Consider the following 22,319-nt stretch of genomic DNA (forward strand, 5'->3'; position numbering starts at 1 on the left):
GTGGGGATGGTAATGCCTAACCAGCAGGGTTGGTTAAGAGGTTAGATAATAACAAACCATCCTAAGAGCATTCATGATCTATTAAGCTAAGCATTAACATGCAGTCTCAGTTAAACCTCACAGAAGTATACCACAGCAGTCCATGTGAAGTACACTTGTAATCCTCTTACAGATGGGGAAACAGGCTTGAGATTTAAATAACTTGCTCGCGGTCACATAGGACCCTGTCTGACTTCAGTCTTCCTTTAACCACTGCACTGTAGTTTATTTCCTCCCCACCGCCGATCAGTTATTTCAAGCCTACCACTGTGCCTGGCGTTAGCTGCATTCCCCCTTGATGGGTCTGCTGTCACAAGCAGTACAGTCAAAATTTAAGTCTGTGAAAATATGTGGGAAAATGTGAAGTAGGGTGACACTGAGAACACAAATTACCTGCACACTTGGAAATGATTTGCAGAAGTGTTTTGCTAGAGGCAGGCACCATTGAAAGACCTGCAAGAAACCAGATTGAATCTGACTCGGCCCTCAGCCACAGCTAGAGCTGCTGGCCGTTCAGTGGCTGGTAGTGAACCTGATATCCTTTGCAACATGCAAGAGCCACACCATACTTGGAGGTCACCCAAGATAACAGACCCCCTTGGAGTGTCCCCCAGAAAGAGTCTCCCTACTCTGAGTCTCCAGCTATGCACCTCCCCTCTCATACTACCAACACCCCACACCTCTCCGCAGTTCACGTCACGGTCCTCACTCTAGGAGGGCATGAGGGATGGTTTGGCCATCAGGAAGGCCGAACATTTGGAAGTTGATTATAAGGTGTAATATGGAAGAGCCCTGGGTTAAGCTTAGTATAATACAGCTGGTGAAGAATCGCTGTAAGCTGACAGCAGAGATGCCCCAGAGGACAGCAGGGTGCGCCCAGGGTAGTTTTATGTTTGTCTCGGGGGAGTGGAAATGGTGACATACGCTACAGAAATAGGACTGGGCTTGCTTCACTTCTTATATAACATTTGTTTCACAGTTGCCTTTCCTGAAGGCAGTGATGGTGGTCTAGGAGTTATTTTTGAACCTGTTTAAATTTTAGCTCAGTCACTTACAGAAGTGAAATGGGTTGCATGAAGCCACCAGCTTATAAGTGACAAAATAGATGATTTGGGGTGGTGGTTAAGTATTTTGGTTTTTTGATGGGAAAGTGAGTGCAGTTTGGAAGGCAGATTTTCTGAATAGGACTTATGGGAGTTGTTGGTAGAATTATAAAAGGCATCGTGCAGGGCCAGTGCTGAACATCTTTCCTCTGTGTGCCCAGTAACAGGTGGTGCCTGGTAGAGGGCATCTGGTAGGCTCCTCCCCTGGTTCTTTCGGAAAATCTTGTCTAGTCTCTCCAGAAGAACTATTAATGAGGTGTTTGTTAGATCTCACTTTTGTGAACTGTTTATATGGCCAGTTTGAACCTGTTCTCTTCCACTCTGTGGGTTTGCTAATCCTGATAATCGGACTTGGCTCTTGGCACTGAATTTTTTTTTTCATTTCTATACCTTCAGACTGGAAATTACCATTTTTGAGGACATTTGGAATAATGTCCCAGTCTTGAGTATCGTTTTTCAAGAAGAATTATCAGATTGTATAGAAGTGTGATATACCTTTGGGTCTGGGATCCCAAGACCACCGCTGCCACCAGTGATTGGCTAGAGGGACCCACGGGACTCGGCATACAGTGGTTCTCAAGGCTAAGATCGATCACAGTGATGTAGTGAGGAGTCACAGCTGGATCATAAGGGAAAAGGCTCAAGCGGCATCTGAGGAACCCAGGTGCAGGCTTCCTATCTTCATTCCCTCCCATAAAGGGTCACAGCACACTCTTCCTCCAGCAGCAGACATGTAGCAACATGTGCCCAGGAAGCCCATTAGAGATTCAGTTCCCAGGCTGGTCACCCTCTGCCCAGGAGGAGAGCAGATGTTCAGTGTAAACCGTGTTGTTTGTACAGACAGTGTAGGCAGGGTGAGCCACTCTCATCACTTAGGGACATTTTACATCAGCGTAGGGGACTGTTTACCAGCCAAGTCCCAGGTACCATAGGCAGGGGCCTGCCTTGTAAGCAGACGTTTCTAAGGAGAGCAGGCTCAGACCTGCTCTGTTTACTCTTTTGCACACTTTTAAAGTCAGTATTGTGAATAACGAGATCCCTTTCATAGAGGCCCTTTTTTTTTTTTTAAGTTCCTTTCAAGTTTCTAACAAGAATACCCTTAGTTTGTTAGGCTCTGAGTCTTTTTTTTTTTTCTTTTTAAGTAAACCTACAGCAGCCTTACAGCAAGTTACTGTACAGTCTCTGATCTAGTGAAGGCCCCCTGGGGGTGTTGCCTGGGAAGAGCCTAGCTGACCATCAGGAAGGACCTGATAGGATGGCACCTCAGTATAGTCCCTTATGTCACAGGGTCCAGTCATCTTTGCAGGCTCAGAAATTTGATTCTTTTGGTGCGCTTAGAGGTGGCTCTTGCTAGCCAAACTTAATAGACACTGACATATAAACTAGAATACCCTCTGGTCATTTTCCTGGGAGAAGAGAAACTGTCGGGTGGGCTGGTCAACACTTCTGCTTTTGGGGAGACGGACAAGTGGAGACAGAAGTATGCTTGGGGAGCAAGGGGTGGGGGAGGTCTTCAGATCTTGTGGCCTCCAGCTGAGGCAGCCTCCCAGGCCCCTTGTGGGACCCAGGTGCAGCGTGGTGGGCACCACTGTTCTCTGGTACCCTTGCTCTGTCTGGGGAGACCTTCCTTAGAGACTGCCCCCTTCCCCCTGTTGTCAGCTTTTGTCCAGTTCCGGGCTGAACCACATACTTGCTTAGGTTTCGGCTTTCTGTGTTCGGTCGCAGCTTGTATCTTCCTGGAGTCCCCAGGCATTTTTATTTTTTAGTGAAGTATAGTTGAGGTACAATATTATATTAGTTACAGATACACAATACAGTGATTCACAGTTGTAAAGGTGTATACTCCACTTACAAAGTATTAGCTATATGCCCTGTGTTGTACAGTAGTGTGTCCTTGCAGCTTAGTTCACACATAATAGTTTGTATGTCTTAATCCCCTACCCCTACATTGCCCTTCCCCCCTACTGGTAACCACTGTTTTGTTCTCTGTATGTGCTTCTTTTTTGTTATATTCACTAGTTTGTTGTATTTTTTTAGATTCTGCATATAAGTGATAACATACAGCATTTGTTTTTCACTGACTTATTTCACTTAGCATAATATTCTCCAAGTCATCCATGTTGCTGCAAATGGCAATGTTTCATTCTTTTTTATGGCTGAATAGTATTCCATTATGTGTAAGTATATCACATTTTCTTTATTTATTCATCCATCAGTGGACACTTAAGATTGTTTCTGTATCTTAGCAATTATAAATAATGCTTCTATGAACATACTAAGGTGCATGTATCTTTTCAAATTAATGTTCTTAGGGATTTTTTGATAGATACCCAGGGGTGGGATTGCTAGATCATATGGCAGTCCTGTTTTTAGTTTTTTGAGAAACCTCCATGCTGTTTTCCACAGTGGCTGCACCAACTTAAACTGCTATCAACAGTGTACAAGGGTCCCCTTTTTTCCACATCCTCACCAACATTTGTTATTTGTGTTCTTTTTGATGGTAGCTGTTCTGACTGATGTGAGCTGGTCTCTCATTGTGATTTTGATTTGCATTTCCTTGATGATTAGTGATGTTGAGCATCTTTTCATGTGCCTTTGGCCATCTGCATGTCCTCTTTGAAAAAATGTGTCTTCAGGTCTTCTGCCTTTTTTTTTTAAGCAGGTTGTTTTTTGATGTTGAGTTGTATGAGCTGTTTACGTATTTAGATATTAACCCCTTATTGGTCATACCATTCGCAAATTTTTTTCACATTCAGCAGGTTGTCTTTTCAATTTTTTTGATGGTTTCCTTTATTGTGCAAAAGCTTTTAAGTTTAATTAGGTCCTATTTGTTTATTTTTGCTTAAATTTCCTTTGCTTTAGGAGACAGAGCCAAAAAAATATATTGCTACAACTTACATCAAAGAGTGTTCTGCCTATGGTTTCCTCTATGAGTATCATGGTTTCCAGTCTTAATTTAGGTGTTCAATCCATTTTGAGTTTGTTTTTATAAATGGTGTTAACCAGGTGTTCCCCAACTGTTCAAGAGCACCAGCTCCCTTGGGTCGGGGTCCCAGATTAGGAAGCACCGTGCTATGTAACTGCCACTGGTGAGTCTGCAGGGCTGGAGGAGAGAAAGCACACTGGGCTGGAGGGGCAAGAAGGTTCTTGGTCCAGCCAGGACTCAGGAAGGTCCAGGAAGGAAGGTGGGTTATCACAGTTTAGTGCAGTGAAAGATGGTACAGCGTTTAGACGGGGGCTATGGTGTGGACGAAGGCAGAGTGACAGGAAGTCAGTTTTGGTGGGAGAAGATCAGGTCTCTCTAGGAAGGGCCAGACTTGGGGTCTCCTGCCCAGCAGTTAGATCTCCAAGTCATCGCCCCTCTCTGAGCCTCAGCTTTCCTGTCTGCATCATGAGTGTATGCTGGCCCTCCTCAGAGCAGGGCCAGGGGTCAGTGAGGTAAGAAGTGAATGTGCTGGAAAGAGTCGGGAGTGCTGCTCATCGGAGCTTTTGTGCCTTCTCTCATTTCATATATTTCTCATAATGTACTTGTTCAGAGGGAGCGAGGGCCCTCCTTGCCCAGAAGTCTTCATTCAAGAGGTATGTGTTATCCCTCTTTAAAAAAGATAAACTGTTGAAACCTTGTAGGAGAGGGGATAAATGGTACAACCAGACTGCTCGGGAGCGGATGGGGTGAAGGTTGGTGCTGGGGCCTCTTGGGAGTTCGTCCTCCTGTCTTCTTGTGTATGTGCTTGAGAGTTGCCAGAGCATGATTTTTAAGTAAGTTAGAACAGGAGTTCACTGATAAAGCCGCTTTACTCAGCAGCCTCCTGGTGGGCTCCTCTCCCCCACTTCCAGCCTCTCTAGCCTGTCTCCGCTCTGCAGCCCCAGTGGCCTTTCCTCTGCCGCCGTCTGCTGTGAGACTGAGGGAGCAGACTTGCCCGTGGGCCCCTCGTCCCTTGTTGGGAAGTTGGGGTCGTGATCCTCCCATCTGTCTGTCTCTCGGCAGGCCTGCCTCACCCTCTGGGGCCTCCCTTCCTGCCTTTCTGCCTCTTTCTGGCACATATTTCCCCACCTACTGGCACCCGTCCACTCTGCAGTCCCTTGGCCTGGCATTCTCTTGACGCCGCCCTGGTCCCCGTCCCTCGGTCCTCAGCACAGCACTGTGCAGACGTTGTCACGGGCATACATCACTCTTGTAACTGTCAGCATAATTGCCAGTGTTTTCCACTAGACTCTAGTAAGAGCTGAACTTAGGGGGTTCCTACTATGAGACAGGCACTGTACTGAGCATTTTATGTTTTTTTTTAACCATACCTTCGCCAGTTTATAATTCAATAGTTTATTATTTTTTAAAACTAAAACAACCATTCGCTATTACAAGAGCAGTTATGTTCATGGTAGAAATGTTAGAAAGTACAGATTGGCAAAAATAAGAAAATAAAAATATCATATGCCTTACCTTCAAGGACTGCCACTCTTAACACACTATTGTGTGTCTTTCTAGATTTTTTAAATGTAGGGATGTTTGTGTATGTATGTTTGTGTGTATACATATATATATATAAAATCTACCAAAATAAGAGCATACTGTATGTGCTGTTTCAAAATTTTTTAATGTGGCAAAATGGAAATTTACCATCTTAACCATTTTTTTAACGGAGGTGCTGGGGATTGAACCCAGGACCTCACGCCAAGCATGTACTCTACCACTGAGCTCTACCCCCAACCCCGATCTTAACCCTTGTGAAGTGTACAGGTCAGTAGTATCAAGTACATTCACACTTACGTGGGGCGGTCACCACCACCGTCTCCAGAACTGTTTTCATCTTCCCAGACTGAAACTCTGTCCCCTCTAAACACTAATTCCTCATTCTGCCTCTCCCAGCCCCTGGCAACAACCACACTGCATCCTCGCTCTGTGAACTTGACTCAGAATCTAAGTACCCGTGTGAGTGGAGTCATACAGTGCTTGTCTTTGTGTCTGGCTTATTTCACTTGGCACAGTTCCCTCGAGGTTCATCAATGTAGCATGGGTCCGCGCTTCCTTCCTTTTTAAGGCTGAGCAATATGCCATTGTGTGTATAGACCACATTTTGTTTACCCACCATCTGCTGATGGACAGTTGGATGGTTTCCACCTTTTGGCTACTGAATAATGCTGCTGTGAACGGGGGTGTGCAGATACTGGAATTCTTGCTTTCAGGTCTTTTGTCTGTGTACCCAGCAGTGGATCTGCTGAGTCGTGGTATTCTATTTTTAATGTTTTGAGGCTCACTGTACTATTTTACATAGCGCCTACACCATTTTACTGTATGTTCTGTTTTATAACCTGCTTTTTTTTCAGTTAATCTTCAACTTGCCATGTCAGTAAGTGATCTGATACGTAGTCTGTACTCAGATTTCCCCATTTGTCCCAGAAATGTTTTTTACAACTGGTTTATCCAAACCAAATACAGTCCAGGACTAAATGCTGTATCTGGTTATTGTGTACCTTGTATTTTGCCTACTAACCTGGTGCAGTTCCCTTCTTTTTAAATTTTCTTTTTTAAAAGCTTTATTGAAATGGAACTTACATACCGTGTGTAGGGCCCATTGTAGATGTGGACTGTCGGGCCGTACAGTGGTCTGTGCAGGGACTGCTCTGTCCCCCGGGTGAATGGACTCCCGCAGCATGCGGTCTGTTGAGCCCCACACGTAATGTGTCTGCAGTTCACCCCTGTTGTGGTGTGTGTCATTATTCATTGCCAAATAATAGCCCACTGCATGGATGTATTTTATTTTGTTTATCCATTCACCTGTGAGTGGGATTGTAAAAGTTTCCACTTTCTGACTGTAATGAATACTGCAGCTGTGAACATTTGTGTCCAAGTACCTGTGTGAACACGTGTGTTCGTTTCTCTTGGGTAAACACCTAGGAGTGGAATTCTTGAGTCATGTAAGTTTATGATTAAGGTTTTAAGAAACCACCAAACTGTTTTCCAAACCCAGCCCCTCCTTCTCTTTTTCCCATGGCCCCTCTTTGGAGAGAGCTGGCCCACACATCGCCTCTCTTCTCTGTTTCATTGGCTGCTTCCTCATGGGGCCTTTTATCTTGTCCTAGTCCCCTGTGTCTCCTGTAAACTAGGCGTTAGAGCTGCAGTTTTGCTGGGTTCACATTAAACTTTTTGGCTGGGATGCATCGCAGGGTGTGCTGTGTACGTCACTCCTATCAGGTAACAGCAACAGACACGTAATGTTTGAGTCCTGGTTTTTCCATACAGGTACTGGGTCCAGCGTCATTTGTTGAATCTCCTTGACACCTTTATCAAGTCAGTTGATTGTGCAGGCTCTGTAAAGAGCCTCCTTGAACTCCAGTCTCTGTCCCTTCAGCTCTGCACGACAGCAGTGCTCTGCTTGGGGTTCCCCTCCCTGCACCAAGGTCCAAGATATGCCTCCAGCCAGAAATGCATGCGCTGGGCCCTTGTTTCCCTTCTCTCTGGGGCCAGTCTTGTGTCACCTTTTGTCCCAGTCTGAAAGCAGTTGTCTCATATATTTTGTTCTGTTTTCTAGTTTCACAGTGGGAGGGCAAGTTCCATACTCCTTCGTAGCTAGAAGCCAAAATCTGTCCTTTCTCTTTCTTCCTCTCTGTGCTTCAGTTTGGATAGTTTCTGTTGCTGTGTCTTCAAGTGTTCTGAGATTTTCTTCTCTAGTGTGCTTACCATTACAGTGTAATTTTCACTTCATATATTGTAGTTCTAATTTCCAGAAGTTCATTCGGTTCTTTTTTTATATCTTCCATTTCTCCCTGTATTATTTTTAGGTTTTCCTTTAAATTCTTAAGTATATTGAACATATTGATGAAATAGCTGTTTTTAAAGTCCTTGTCTGCTGAGTCCATCATCTGTCATTCCTGTTTTGACCAAGTTTTCTCCTGGCTGTGGGCCACGTTTCCCTGCTTTTTGGTGTACCTGAGAATTTTTGATTGGATGCCAAACATTGTGACTGATTTTGAGTATTTGGATTTGTCTTCCTTCAAAGAGTATTAAAGTTTGTTTCAGCTGACAGTAAATTATTTGCTATCAGCTACATCCTTTTGAAGCTTGTTCTGTTTTGTGTTCTAAACTATTAGAGCAGGTCTGAAATCTCTTTCCTGTAGGGCTTGTGTACCCTTAATGCCAAGGCGTGTTCCTCTGGGGTGTCTCTGAGCTCTCGTCTGAGGATTCAGGCGGGTCTGTCTGTGCTGGCTGGACAGAACCAGAATGGCTCCCAGTTACTCCTTCGGGGCCACAGTTGGACGTCTCAGTGCCACATTCCTGTGGAGAAATCTTTTGGTGCTACACTATCTTAACTTGATCCTCACAGCTCAGTGAAGTAGGAAGTGTAATTTTCATTTTATAGGTAAAGGTAGCAAAGCCCAGGGAAGTTAGTTTTGTGACCTGCTTATAGGTGGCAGGACTGGACCTTGAGCCCTTGTCTTTCTAACTCCACTGCAGCCATGAGAGCAGAGCAGTTTTGCAGTGTATGTTCTCAACTACAAGGCTCACACTTTACCCCTATATGTGACATATCTCAAGAGGATATATCTTTTTTTGGTATATATGTATTTTTTATTGAAGTCATATGGTACCTTTCTTTTTCTGGCTTATTTCACTTAGAATGACGATCTCTAGGTCCATCCATGTTGCTGCAAATGACATTATTTTATTATTTTTTACGGCTGAGTAGTAGTCTATTGTATAAATATACTACAACCTCTTTGTCCAGTCATGGGTCAGTGGACATTTAGGCTGTTTCCACGTCTTGGCTGTTGTAAATGGTGCTGCTGTGAACACTGGGGTGCAGGTGTCTTTTTGAATTAAGGTTCCCTCTGGGTGTGTGCCCAGGGGTGGGACTGCTGCTGGATCGTGTGTTAAGTCTATTTTTAGCCTTTTGAGGAATCTCCATACTGTTTTAAGAGGATATATCTTAAGACAGAAATTTGGAGGATCGTTTTTCTTCCAGAAGAGCTGTCATTGAAGTAGTTAAGGTGCATCTGAAATCACTCTGTCTTGGAGTCAGGGACACACGTGTATCTCCAGTGCCCAGCAGGGTCTTGAGACATATTACACACACGATGTACGTTTGTGTGCAAGCTAGAATGTGGTGATGCTATAAAGCAAAGCGTGTCTGTGAAAGTTTTATGCCTCTGCTTGTCTCTTCAGGTATTTTATGCATGGTGTGTGTCGGGAAGGAAACCAGTGCCTGTTCTCTCATGACTTGGCCAACAGCAAGCCATCCACCATCTGCAAATACTACCAGAAGGGCTGCTGCGCCTACGGAACTCGCTGCAGGCAAGAGCCCCGCTGCATCCGCGGCGTCACGCTGAGGGACTGTCGGGGATTGAAATCCGTCATTTGGAGCATGGGTCTTGATGAGGGGAGAACTTTCATTTAAGAGTAATGTGACGTTACAGAAATCGTTTGCAACCCCAATTTCAGTACCCTAAAAATAATTTTATTTTTTTCAGTCACTTCTCAGGCCTGTTGTTATGAATCTGCAGTTTAAAATTGCACTCACAGCATGCGTAAGAGTGTATGTCTTGCTTCCCCCATTTAACATGTCATAAGCTCCTTCCAGTGCTGCTCCTTTATCTCCTACCTGTAACCTTACAGTATTTCATGATGTTAACATGCCATCATTTATTAACTGTTCCTGTATTAGATGCTTGAGTGGCTTCCAGTTTTTTGCTGTGAGTACCCCTGCAGGGAACACGTATGTGCGTATAGAATCTTCTTTTTTTCCCCTGACATCTGTAGGCAAGTTTTATAACTTCTAGACGGGAAAACATTCAAAACCTCCTGTGCTTTTGTAGAGAAAAGCTGATCTGCTTTCCTGGGATGCTGGAAGTTGGCCCTCTCTGCCCCACCCGCTCTGCCCCTGGGGGCCCCAGAGACACAGTCCAGGGGAGGCTGCTCAGTCAACATCCCGGGAGCTGCCAGGCGCTCTTTGTGTGGTCTGGGGCAATAGGTCTGTCCCACTCCAGTCCCACAAGGACACTTAAGTGTAGGAGATAGACAGCAATGTGCCACTCACTCTGAATTGCCAGGCAGTTCTTACTAATTGGTAAGCCTTTTATCCATTAAAATATGGGAAAAGGTCATCTCATTCTCCACGTCTACCAGTGGAGCAGGAGGAGGGACGTTCCAGGTCTGGGGAGCGAGGGACGCGTGTGTATGGTGTGCCCATAACACATCTGCTGTGTGTCCTGTTTAGGTACGACCACACGAGGCCCTCTACTGCAGCTGGTGGTGCTGTGGGCACCGTGCCCCACGGTGTGCCCTCCCCGGGGTTCCACAGTTCTCACCCTCCCTCCGACATCACTGCATCAATCGTGAAAACTAACTTACACGAGCCTGGGAAACGTGAAAAGCGAACATTGGTGCTTCGAGACCGAAGTGAGTGGGCAGAGTCCTTCTGTTGCCTTTTTGGAGAGCAGTTCTCGCTTTTCCTGAGGCTCCTGGGTGGACTCTCTTGTCAAGAGGGCTTCTCACCTCCTCCCCAGACCTGTCCTGGCTGCGGAGCGTTCAGATGATGCATTTGACCTTGTGCCCACAGTGGGGGCAGAGCCCCAAGTTGGCCTGGGAAAACAGAAAGGTGACCTTTTTGTCACTGTGGAACAGCCATCTGCATGGGGTGGTTGCCCATTTCCAGGAAGTACCACACTGTTCATTTCAAAGCTCCGTATTTTAATAAAGGGCATGTTTCCCTGTTTGACCTTTTGGTCAGTTCATAGTCTTAGTTCTTGTACTGACCAGTTGTACCTTTGGAAATAGAATAGCATGTCGGGGTCTGGGGAGTGGTCTGTGCCCGGAACTGGGTTTGCGTGGGTAGAAGGCTGCACATTGTAGCAGCCGTTTTCACTGACTCGTCCTCACTAGGGAAAGGGGTTTCTAGTTCTGGGAATTGTGCAGCGTAGGATAGGCAGCTTCTGTCCTTAACAAACAAGTAACCCAGCCCATCACCATGTCCCTCTAAAGGTGAGCGGTGTGTGGTGGGAAGACAGGGGCTTCTGCTGTGAGAGGCGTGTGGCTGAAGGGCAATTCGACACTGGCCTCAGGCCCCAGGACTTGCTCCAGATTTTCATTCTCGTTATCTTTCAAATGGTCAGTAGCTTCACTGGTAGAAAGGAAACCAAAAGGCTGTGTTCTTTTGACCTCATTCTGCATTCCCTTTGACTTATATTTTGTTTTCTTTCTAATTTTTGTATTAAATATAGCTGATCCATGTATTGACACTTAATGTACTTGCCACTTTTATACAAAAGAACACTGAAGTTGCTTTTTAAATTATTTATCACGGCCACTTTGGCTTTCCCTGTGTTGCCAGTTATGGGTGTTTTTATTACGATTTTAAGTAGTGTGACTGTGAACACTTTTTCACTTTCTCCTCTTGGCCTGTTTTTCTGTACATTCCCAAGAGTAAAGTTCCCAATGTCAGAGTACTTTGTCAGCTTTTGACTGATTGCTTACCAGAAAGTTTGGGCCAGTTTTCACCTGTGTGTGTGCTGTGTGCTTTGTCCTAAGATCTCTCCGGCCTGGCTGAAGAAAAGACTTGCCCAAGTGCGGTGAGCAGTCCAGGGGGCTGCAGCGACCCACACAGCAGCCTGGAGATGAAGCCGCATTCCTACCTGGATGCCATCAGGAGCGGGCTGGACGACCTGGAAGCCAGCAGCTCCTATGGCAGCGAGCAGCAGCTGTGCCCCTACGCGGCGGCCGGGGAGTGCCGATTTGGGGACGCTTGCGTCTACCTGCACGGGGAAGTGTGTGAGATCTGCAGGTTACGAGTCCTGCACCCCTTCGACCCAGAGCAAAGGAAAGCTCATGAGAAGGTACTGCGCAAGCCTTCATGTGAACTCGTTTCAAGAAATAAGAGGTTCACCAAGGGGCAGAGTCGTTGGTATTTGTGTTAGCACCTTTCCGCTGATAATGCCTACATCCTGGACCCGGCCAGCCAGGCCGAGTCCGGAGGAGCTGGAGGAGCCTGGTGTCAGAAGGGACCTTTCAGGTCATTAGGCTGCAGTGTGGGGGAGGCTGTGCAGACGGGCGGGAGGCAGGGAGGAGTGCGGCGTGTGGAGGTTTTCTGCACCCTCCGCTGTCTCCCAGGGCGTGTTGGGGTGAGCAGAGATTGGAGCTCCCCTCCTCCCCGGGTGCGATGTTGTCCTGGTGCCATGCGTGCGGGCTTGACTCGTGTCTGTCCCCTGTGCCTCAGCCTGCGTATCTTTTGTGTTGACTCTGGCACCTGATACTCAGTGCTGCACTTGGGAGGCGTTCACTACCTGCTTCCGGAATGAGGGGACTTACTAAATAACTTGTTCTCCTGGGAAGGAGTGATGCTCCTCACCTCTGACTGGACCGCCAGCCTGCCGTTTCAGATTGTGGGTTACTGAGCAGTTCTGATGTGGTGAGGGAAGGCGGGGCCCGGGAGACCAGGGTCCCAGTCCTTGTGACCTCCACAACCCCACCGTAGTCCTCTAACCTCTGTGGGCCTCTGGTCTTGGCTTTAAATTGGAGGTGACTCTATCAGTGCTGGAAAGCTTGGGGCTGAGCCGGTGATGGCCCGAGGGCGCTTTGTCCCAAGGGCGGGGCCCGGGGGGCTGCCTGACCTGGTTGTGCTCTGGCAGCTCCCAGCCCAGAACCTGAGGTTTCCCTCCTCCCCTCTGTGCTTCAGCTCTGCATGGCGACATTCGAACACGAGATGGAGAAGGCCTTTGCCTTCCAGGCCAGTCAGGACAAAGTGTGCAGCATCTGCATGGAGGTGATCCTGGAGAAGGCGTCGGCCTCCGAGCGCAGGTTCGGGATCCTCTCCAACTGCAACCACACGTACTGCCTGCCCTGCATCCGGCAGTGGAGGTGTGCCAAGCAGTTTGAGAACCCCATCATCAAGTAAGTGCGGCAGGGCGCAGCTGGGGAACCAGGGGGAGAGTTCGATTCGCGCTCCTGGCCACCGGCTGCAGGCAGTTGAGCAAGTCCCAGCCCCTCCCTGAGCCTGAGCACCTTTTCCTTCAGAATGTGGGCGACGGTGCCTGCCAGGCATTTAGGGTCTTGGGGACACGGGGCAGGGAGCGTCTGTGAGATGGCCCCCTTGGCTCTGGTGCTTAGTGACTGGTGGTCTGCCCTTAGGCCGATTGGCTGTTGACCTTTTTAGCTTCATTTCTTTTTTCCATCTATTAAAAAGGGGTTGAGGATTAAATGGAATGGTGCACACAACACATTTCACAGAATGTCTGATACTGGGATGTGCTCAGTGAGCTGACACAGGGTTCTTTTTTCCCTAGCTTTACCGAGATATAATTGACACAGAACAACACAGGAGTCTTAGGTCTGCAGTGGGATAGGAGAGGAGCCACCTCACTGGGGAAGCTGGCACATCAGTGTGCTCTCGGGAAGTGTGCTTGCACATTCAGCCCTAGTTCTCTCAGAGACCCTGTGCTCACCATCCTCATGTTACAGGTCAGGTCTAGCGAGGTCAGGTAACTTGCCTGGAGTCCCACATTTGTGTGGTAAAATAATAGCTTTATTGAGATAAAAATGTACAATTTAGTATTTTTTAATATATTCATAGGGTTGTGCAACCGTTACTGCAATCTAACTTTAGAATGTTTTCAACATCTTAAAAAGAAATCTCTACTTGCAGTCCCTGCCTGTTCATCCCTCCTTCCAGCCCCTGGCCACCACTGATCTCTCTCTGTGGATCTGCCTGTTCTGGATATTTCCTATCAGTGGAGCCATACAAGGTGTCAGGCTTCTTTCACGGAGCATCGTGTGTTAAGAGCTCCCTTGGTTCCTCCTTACGACTGAATGATAATCCCTTGTGTGGCTGGACCACATTCTGTTTCTAGACTCATCAGTTGATGGACATTTGGGTTGTCTCTGTCTTTTGGCTCTTGTGGCTAGCTCCTGGACACATCTGTGTGTTTGTTTGAATACCTTCTTCAGTACTTTCGAGTGTACACCCAGGAGTGGAGTTACTAGGCAAATGGAAACATTTTCAACCAAAGTGGCCGAACCATTTTCCATTCCCCTCAGCAACGTGAGGATTCCAGCTTCTCCCTATCCTTGCCAATACTTTCATTTCTGATGTTAGCCATCCTAGTAGGTGTGAAGTGATATCTTACTGTTGGTTTTGATTTGTATTTCCATGATAACTAATGGAACTGAACATCTTTTTGTGTTTTGAAGAAATGCCTACTCATATCCTTTCCCCATTTTAAAATTGGGTTGTCTTTTGTTGAGAAGAACATATTTTAGTGGTAAATTAGGTTCAGAGGATCGCGATTGTCGCTTTTTGTAGTTTGGGGGTAGGAAACCTCTGAAGTGGTCGTGCATTTGAGCAAGGGACTTGCAACTGGATCTCTCCCTTACTAACCCGATTCTCATTTCAGGTCTTGTCCAGAATGCCGTGTGATATCAGAGTTCGTAATTCCAAGTGTGTATTGGGTAGAAGATCAGAATAAAAAGAACGAGTTGATTGAAGCTTTCAAACAGGGAATGGGGTAAGTGCTCTGCACTCAGGTGTGATCCCGGTGCCGGCCTGGCTCGGTCCAGCCTCTGCGTCGTGCAGGGCCTCCCTGGGAGGGCCTGAGGCCCTCGGCATCTTCTTTTTCTTGGCATCAAGTGGGGGTCGGGACGCAGAGGGGAGCAAGGCCGTGGTGAAGTGCACTTGCTTACCGGCTCTTCAGCCAAGCCGTGTCCCCTAGAAGTCCTGCCCCTAGTTCTGAGGCTCTTGCCATCTCTGATCAGTCAACAGATCATGGTGAAAGATCTAGATGAATCAGGCCTTTTCCTGTTGCTGGGAACACAGCAGTAAACAGTCAGTCGAATCCCAGCTGCCACACAGTAGACATTCTACTGAAGGAGAATGAAGAAGCATAAACAAAATAAATAGGAAAATATATATTAGATGGAGCTAAAAGTGCAAAATAATCCTGAGAGTGGGGAGAGGAAGCGAGGGGGTGCAGTGTCAGTGCGGGGACTGGAGATGCCTCGGTGAGGTGAACACGAGGAGGTGAGGCAGTAAGCCCTGTCTGCGTGGTTGACAAGAACACTCAAGGTGCAGGGAGTGGCCACTGCAGAATTCAGGCTGGAGGGTGTCTGCCTTGGTGAGGCAGGAGTGGGGTTGGAGGGGGGACTGCTGGAGACCAGGGCAGGGGAGCGGGGTGACTTGCGTAGGGCTCTGTAGGCCATCCGACAGACTGGGCTTTTAGTCTGGACGAGAGGGATAGCCGTCGTAGGATTTTGACCTGCAGAGTGACGTGATCTGATGGATATTTTGGAAGGTCACTGGCTGAACTATGGAGAATATATAGAAAGAGGAGGCAGAAGTGGAAACGGGGAGGCCACTTCAGGTGTTAAACAGCCCAGGGGAGAGGTGGTAGTGGCTTGGACCAGGGTAGGAGGCGGAGGTGGTGGGAAGTGGTCAGATTCTGGATCTGTTCAGAGCAGGGATGGACTTGCTGATGCGGTGACTTGGTGGAAGGGTTGAGGATTCAGACTTCTCTTCTAGTGAATCCACTTTTCATTTCACTTCTCTTTTTTCTGGCCAATTTCCTCTTTCAGTGATCAATTTTATAAAGTGCCATTTAGGTTTCTCACTGGGGAGCAGGGAGGCGGCACAGCACACAGAGCGGCAGGTGCGCCGGGACTAGTCACCGCCAGGCCTCAGAAGACAGTGGGACACGATGGGCCGCCCACTGTGGCACACACGTCACTCGTGCAGGGTTGGGACTGAAGCGCTGACAGTGGCTGCTTCACTCATAGCTGAGTGTGGTGGTAATGGGAACCTGAGCCATGTTGTTGGGGGACAAGTGTTACTTAACTAGACCGTGGTGGATTCAGTTCTTAAGGCTGCTGTAACAGAGCACCACAAACTGGGTGGCTTAAAACAACAGAAATGTATTTCCTCGCAGGTCTGGAGGCGGGAAGTGCAAAATCCAAAATGTGGGCAGGGCTTCCTCCTGGAGCCTCTGAGGGAGAACTGTTCCAGGCCCCTCTCCTGGCTTCTAGTGGCTGGTGGCAGTGTAACTCCAGTCTCTGCCGTTGTCTCTCTCTCCCTTCTGACTTGTGTAACATCTTCATCTGTTCATCTGTCAAACAGCTCAGCTTGTGTCCATATCTTGGCTGTTGTGAATAATGCTGCAGGGAACATGGGGTGCAGAGATCTGTCTGACTCGTATGAGGGGACAGACACCTCACTGTGGTGTTGATCTGCAGTTCCCCAATGAGTAGTGATGTTGAGCATGTTTTCATGTACCTGATGGCAATTTACATCTTTTTGTCTCTTCGGTTCCTCTGCCCAAGTTAAAAAAAATCTGATTGGTTTTGTTTGTTTGTTTTGCTATTGAATTGTATGAGTTCTTTATGTATTTTGGGTATTGACCCCTTATCAGGTATGTGATTGCAAATGTTTTCTTCTGCTCAGTAGGTTGTTTTTTGTTTTATGATGGTTTCCTTTGCTCTGCAGAAGCTTCTTAGTTTGATGTGTTCCCTCTTATTTTTGCTGTTGTCATCTGTGTTTTCTTCTGGGAGTTTTATGGTTTCCTGTCCTACACTCAAGTCTAATCCATCTTGAGTTACTTCTTGTGTGGTGCAAGATAGTGGTCCAGTTTCATTCTCTGGCTGTCCAGTTTTCCCAACACCATTTTTTGAAGAGGCTGTCCTTTCCCCGTGGTATGTTCTTGGCTCCTTTGTTGTGAGGTAATCGACCATCTGTGTATGGTTTGTTCTGGGGCTTTCTGTTGTGCTCCACTGATCTGTGTGTCTGTTTCTGTCAGTACTGTTCTGATCATTATAGCTTTATGCTGTAATTTGACATCAGGGAGTGTGGTGCCTCCAGCTTTGTTCTTCTTTCTTAGGATTGCTTTAGCTAGTCAAGGTTTTTGTGGGTCCCTGCAAATTTTAGGATTGCTTTTTCTATTTCTGTGAAAAATTCCACTGGAATTTTGATAGAGATTGCATCGATCTGTAGATTGCTTTGGTGGCACGGACATTTTAACAGTATTAATTCTTCCTGCCCATGAGCACAGGATTTCTCCCCGTTGCCTTTGATTCCTTCCCTCAATGTCTTACATAATTTTAAGTGTGCAGATCTTTCACCTCCTTGGTATTTCTAGGTATTTTATTCTTTTTGATGCAATTGTAAATGGGACTGTTCTCTTAATTTCTGTTTCTGACAATAGCTCATTGTCAGTATATGGAAAACAATGGATTTTTGTGTATTGACTTTGTATCCTGCAACTTTAACGTATGGATGTAATGTTTACATTCATTAGAACCCCACAAGATAATGTAATTTTTGCCTTAAAAAACTTGTATAGTTTTAAGAGGAAGAAATACTTACTTAGATACTTAATATTTCCATTGCTCTTTCATTTGATATGTAATTCCTTCCAATTGATACAATTTCCTTTCGGCGTCAAGAACTGCCTTTCACATTTTGTTGATCTGTTGATGAGTTCTTAGTTTTCTTTTTATTAGAAATAACTTTCCCCCTCATACTTGAAGGATTTTTCATTGACTGTATTGGTCTGCTTGATCTTATTTCCATTTTTGCCTCCTCTTTCACTGACTAGAATTCTGAGATAACAGTTTGGGGTCACCCCTGTTTTCTTTCAGCACTTTGCAGATGCTGTTCCTCTGTAACCTGGCCTCGGCAGTGTCTAAGCAGTCACTCCTCATTCAGACTGTAGTGCGTCACTCCTCTGGGCCTCTGCTCTGCGTGGTTTTCAGCAGTTTGGTATTTTGCCCAGGAGGGGCTTGCTTCATATTTTACTGCTTGGTTCTCTCTGAATTTGTAAGTTTACATTGGTCACCAGATCCAGGGCAGTTCTGGCCCTTGTTTCATCACGTATTTTTTCTACCTTTTCTCTTCTAGGACTTGAATTACAGGTGATAGACTTCTGTATGTTGTCCCACAGGTTTCCGGCTCCGGTGTTCTGGTTTTTGTTTCTCCCCTCTGTCTTCTGGAACACGTTTATAGTAGCTGCTTTGGCATCCTTGTCATCTTGAAGTTGGTCTCTGTTGATGATTGTCTTTTCTCTTACAAGTGGGCCACATTTTGCTGATTCTTCATCGTGTTGAGTATTCTGGATTGTAGCCTGGACAGTCAGTGTTACCCTGTGGGGACCTTGGATTCTGTTAGGTTCGTCTGTAACGTGTCGACGGTTTTGTTTGAACTCGGACCCTGGGCAGCAGTTGAGATCTCTGTTCAGGCGTCATCCTTAGCTAAGGCACCTGGAGCCTGCTGCGCGGGGATGTGGGTCGGAGGCTCGTCCAGGATTTGGGCGGAGTTAGTAACAGTGTTTGGATGGGTCCGTCTCGGGCCCTTTTCACTGTAGGGCTGCTTCCTCACTTCTCAGTGGCTCGTTTCTTCCAACTCTCTTTTTGTTCTTCAGGCTGGATTTTCCACTGGAGTTTTAGCTGCCCTGCATGGATACTTGACTTGGGCCTGCACTAGGCTAAAAACTATTTTTTCTGGAAAAGGTACTTGCCATTCCATCCTTCCAGGGTGTCTAATCGCTTGAGGAATCCTGTTTTTGTTCATCCTCCAGTGCCTTTAGGTTTTTAAATAATACCTGTGTTTCCAGTTAATCTGCAGGAAGGGTGCTAAAATCAGAACTCTGTTACCTTTTTAAATGTTTCCTTTAAGTTGCATATTGATTATAAAGGCTTGATTTTTTTTTTTTTTACCATTTTTCCCTCATGTGGTGCTACTGTGTGTCCACCAGAGGGCAGGAGTGGCAAGGCAGAGGGGTCCAGCCTGTAGAAAGGTGCGCTGTTGGAGTTGTCCAGAAAGTCTCATGTTGTTGTTATTCGGGTCTTCTTGGCCTTGGTTTCTGTTTTGGGTTGGCTTTTGTTTGTTTTCTGTTGATGAGGGTGTTTTTTCCTTTTTTTTTTTATATTCCACAGACATTTACTGAGCTACAGGCCAGACTCCTTCAAGCTAAGCACTAGTAAGAGAATATAAAGTAAAAAATTAGTAAGAAATTTCATGGGAAATTGCAAAAGGGCAATTATGACCCAGGTTTTCTGGTGACAAATTCATCATGAGAGGCCTGAGCCAGATGTCACAACAGAGAAGGCCCTGGGACCCACCTGGGAGTGTCAGGGAAGCAGGACGGGACCTCGAGCCTTGAAGCACCAGTGGGGGACGGGTGGAATGACACGGGTGCAGAATGGTTTGGGGGGCAGTGGGAGGGGGCCCTGGGTTGAAAGAGGTGTGCAGAAGGGTGTGGGGGCTCCTGCAGGGAGTCAAGTCTGAAGGGGCTTCGAGTCTCAGCCTGACTGTGTCTTTAAGAACAGGATGACAAGGACAGGCCGTTTGGGGACACTGTGATGATGTGAAGAGGGTCCAGCCCGGTGGGAGGGAGGCAGGAACGGAGAACGGTGCCCCAGGGCTTCAGCCAGGTAGGAACTGAAGGGACAGGGAGGTGCTCTGTAAGCAGAAGTCACCACCGGATGTGAGAGCTGAGAGCAAAGAGGGAGTCAGAGTGAACGGAGGCTTTTGTCCTTTGTGACCAGGTAAGGCTGAGAGGAGAATTACTTGGGGAGTGGGCACTAGAGAATAATTTTTGAACCAGATGAGTTTGTCACAGCTGGTGTCCCGCAGACTCTGGTAAGAACTCACCGTTCAAGCGGTCAGTGAAGCTCTGCCCGAACATCGGGGGCAGCGGCCGTGGCAGGTGTCGGGTCCTTAGACCTCCCAGCCGAGCTGGGAGAGCGGACCCCCCGCCCAGCGGGGCGGCTCCTTCCCACCACCGACAGCTGTTAGGGAGCCCTCGGTGCTGCCCCGAGGCCTGCCTCACACTTCCATCCCCGTCTTTGCCGTTCCCTTGTCTGGGAAAAAAACGTTATCAAGGAGGCTGCTTCCTTGTCTGCCGCCATCAGGACCCCAGCAGCTCCAGCCGCAGTGGCCCTTTCTGCCCCTTCCCGCCTCCGACAGAGGAAGGGCTGCTGCGTGGGCATCTCCCCGTCTTCGGCTTGGGACCCTTTTTAACTGCATCGCCCAGGTTTCCTTCCGGCAAGAAGGAAGGGGAAGTCTCTGGCTCCGAGTTTCCTCAGGGGCAGGGGTTCTTAGCACAGGGCTCTGGAGCTGGAGTTTCAAGGTAAGAGGGAAAGTTTTTTTTTTTAACTTCTTAGTAACTATTTTGTAGACCTGTGTGTCTTATTTTATGCATTTAAAAACACTATTCAGACAGAGGATCTGTAGCACAGTTAGGAAGCTCTGCTTTGGAGGGTGGGGACCAAGGAAAATTAGACTGAGACTTGTAACTTTAGGCAGCTGCTAAGATGCGCAGCTTTCCCTGTGACTCCCTGTCAGGGCTTCCTGTGGTCGCCTTGACATCATTGCTGGCCAGGAGGAAGGGAAAACTTTTCCTGGGTGGAGCTCCTTTATGGACTGAGCTGAAGCAAGTAGCCCAGCTTCAGAACCTTGGAGCCCAGACAGCTGGCCCAGAGGGTCGGTCAGACCTACCTTCCCCTGAAGGCCTTTGGAGAGCACACAGGCTCCAACGCAGTGGGGTCCCCATGCACGTGAAAGTCGTGTGGTTTTTATCCAGCCTGGAAATCAGCACCCCGACCTCTCAGCCCGTTTCCCCACCTGTAACGTGAGGCTGATTTTTCTGCCATCCTCTTTTTTTTCTTTCTGCTTTTCAGAAAAAAAGCTTGTAAATACTTTGAGCAAGGCAAAGGGACCTGCCCTTTTGGAAGCAAATGCCTCTACCGCCACGCGTATCCTGACGGGCGGCTAGCAGAGCCGGAGAAACCTCGGAAACAGCTCAGCTCTGAAGGCACCGTGAGGGTGAGGGCTCTGCTGTGACTGGTCGGGAACAGCTCCCTGTGGGGCCGCTCTGGACCCCTCCTGCAGCGGTAACCAGATGTGTCTGCTGGCTCTTCTTGCAGTTCTTCAACTCAGTGCGACTCTGGGACTTCATCGAGAGCCGAGAGAGCCGGCACGCCCCCAGCACTGAAGACGTCGACGTGACGGAGCTGGGGGACCTCTTCATGCACCTGTCCGGGGTGGAGTCGTCAGAATCCTGAAGACCGGACAGTCGCCTTGCATCTTGGCTCTGCCGGCTGAGCCTTCTCCGGGCCAGGGTGTGCAGCACCTCCTTCACGGCAGCCCGAGGTGTGTGTCACTTGGATTTGAGTGAGGTTGTACTTCACCTTGGTCTCATCCACGGGAAGCGTGAAGGATATAAAGTAACCTAACAAGTATGTGGAATCGCTACTTTCATAGTTGCTGTCTTAGTTGCACCTCGAGCTCCTCAGGGGCCCTGCTAACCGGCCAGAGTTGATTGCTTGAAACTAACTGGGCTTCTGCCCTCCGTGAGCTCTCGCTCCTGTAACAGCCAGCGTGCAGCTGGCCCTACGGCAGCAGGCTCATTTTTCTTACCAAAGGATTCTTCAGCCCTTGAAAGGATTCTGTATGGTGTAAGGATTCCCTAGTGTACTGATAGTGTGGTCAAAAAACGTGACCTGTACATTGCTTTTCAAAAAACAAAGTGGGCGCTGCACACCTTAGCACTAAACAACTTTATTTAGGGCACTTGTTGCCTTCAGTGTCCCCAGTCAGAGCAGCAGTCACGTTGCTGGACACCCAGTAAACAAGCTGAAGCACAGACCCTCTTCTTCGTAAGGGGGCCAGGGCAGAGGTCCAGTCCCTTGTCTGTGGTTGGTGTTGGGGTCCTGACCGGAGGAACCTTGCACATGTGCCTTCAGGGAAATGTGTCCCTGGCCCTCACCTGCTGGCTTGTGCCCAGGGGTCATCATATTGAGGGCTCACTGCACACAAGTGACACGTATTCTCATCCGTAAAACCGGGCTTTGATTCGGAATTTTATAAAAATTTAACAGCACCCAAGAAAAGTTTCTGATTCTGCCCCAACGATGGTCCTGCAGAGAACTCTGTCATCAGTTGTGGTTTTAATTGAAGGAGCATCACCTTGTCAATCAGAACTCACTCCAAGCCTGAATTACCTGTTTTTATAAACGGCTGCAGATACCAAATATTTTATAAAATGCATTACTGTAAAGTGTGGTTAGAAAGGTCTACTCTTACCTGAGTTTCAAGTGCTTTTTGCATAATTAATTTTCATAGTTAACTCTTTAGTGAACGGTGACAAAGGCAGAAATAAAATCATTCCAAGCAGAGATCCTGGGCTCTTGAGTTCTGCTCCAGATGG

At 47.5% G+C, this 22,319-nt stretch overlaps 1 protein-coding gene across 2 annotated transcripts in view; it reads left to right on the plus strand.

The window, feature by feature from the left end:
- The window catches only part of MKRN2 (makorin ring finger protein 2), a 31,111-nt gene extending 8,824 nt beyond the window's left edge, over positions 1-22,287 (plus strand). For both annotated transcript variants that reach the window (XM_072941882.1, XM_006206797.4), the window contains 7 exons: positions 9,304-9,432; positions 10,355-10,536; positions 11,665-11,969; positions 12,809-13,023; positions 14,523-14,633; positions 20,791-20,935; positions 21,037-22,287. In XM_072941882.1, the coding sequence (XP_072797983.1) occupies positions 9,304-9,432; positions 10,355-10,536; positions 11,665-11,969; positions 12,809-13,023; positions 14,523-14,633; positions 20,791-20,935; positions 21,037-21,174 (1,225 nt within the window). In that variant the 3' untranslated portion in view covers positions 21,175-22,287. The remainder of the gene's footprint in view (positions 1-9,303; positions 9,433-10,354; positions 10,537-11,664; positions 11,970-12,808; positions 13,024-14,522; positions 14,634-20,790; positions 20,936-21,036) is intronic.
- Positions 22,288-22,319: the final 32 nt, after the last annotated feature.

The sequence above is a fragment of the Vicugna pacos genome, chromosome 17 (genome assembly GCF_048564905.1).
Source record: "Vicugna pacos chromosome 17, VicPac4, whole genome shotgun sequence".
In the NCBI taxonomy this organism is placed as follows: domain Eukaryota; kingdom Metazoa; phylum Chordata; class Mammalia; order Artiodactyla; family Camelidae; genus Vicugna; species Vicugna pacos.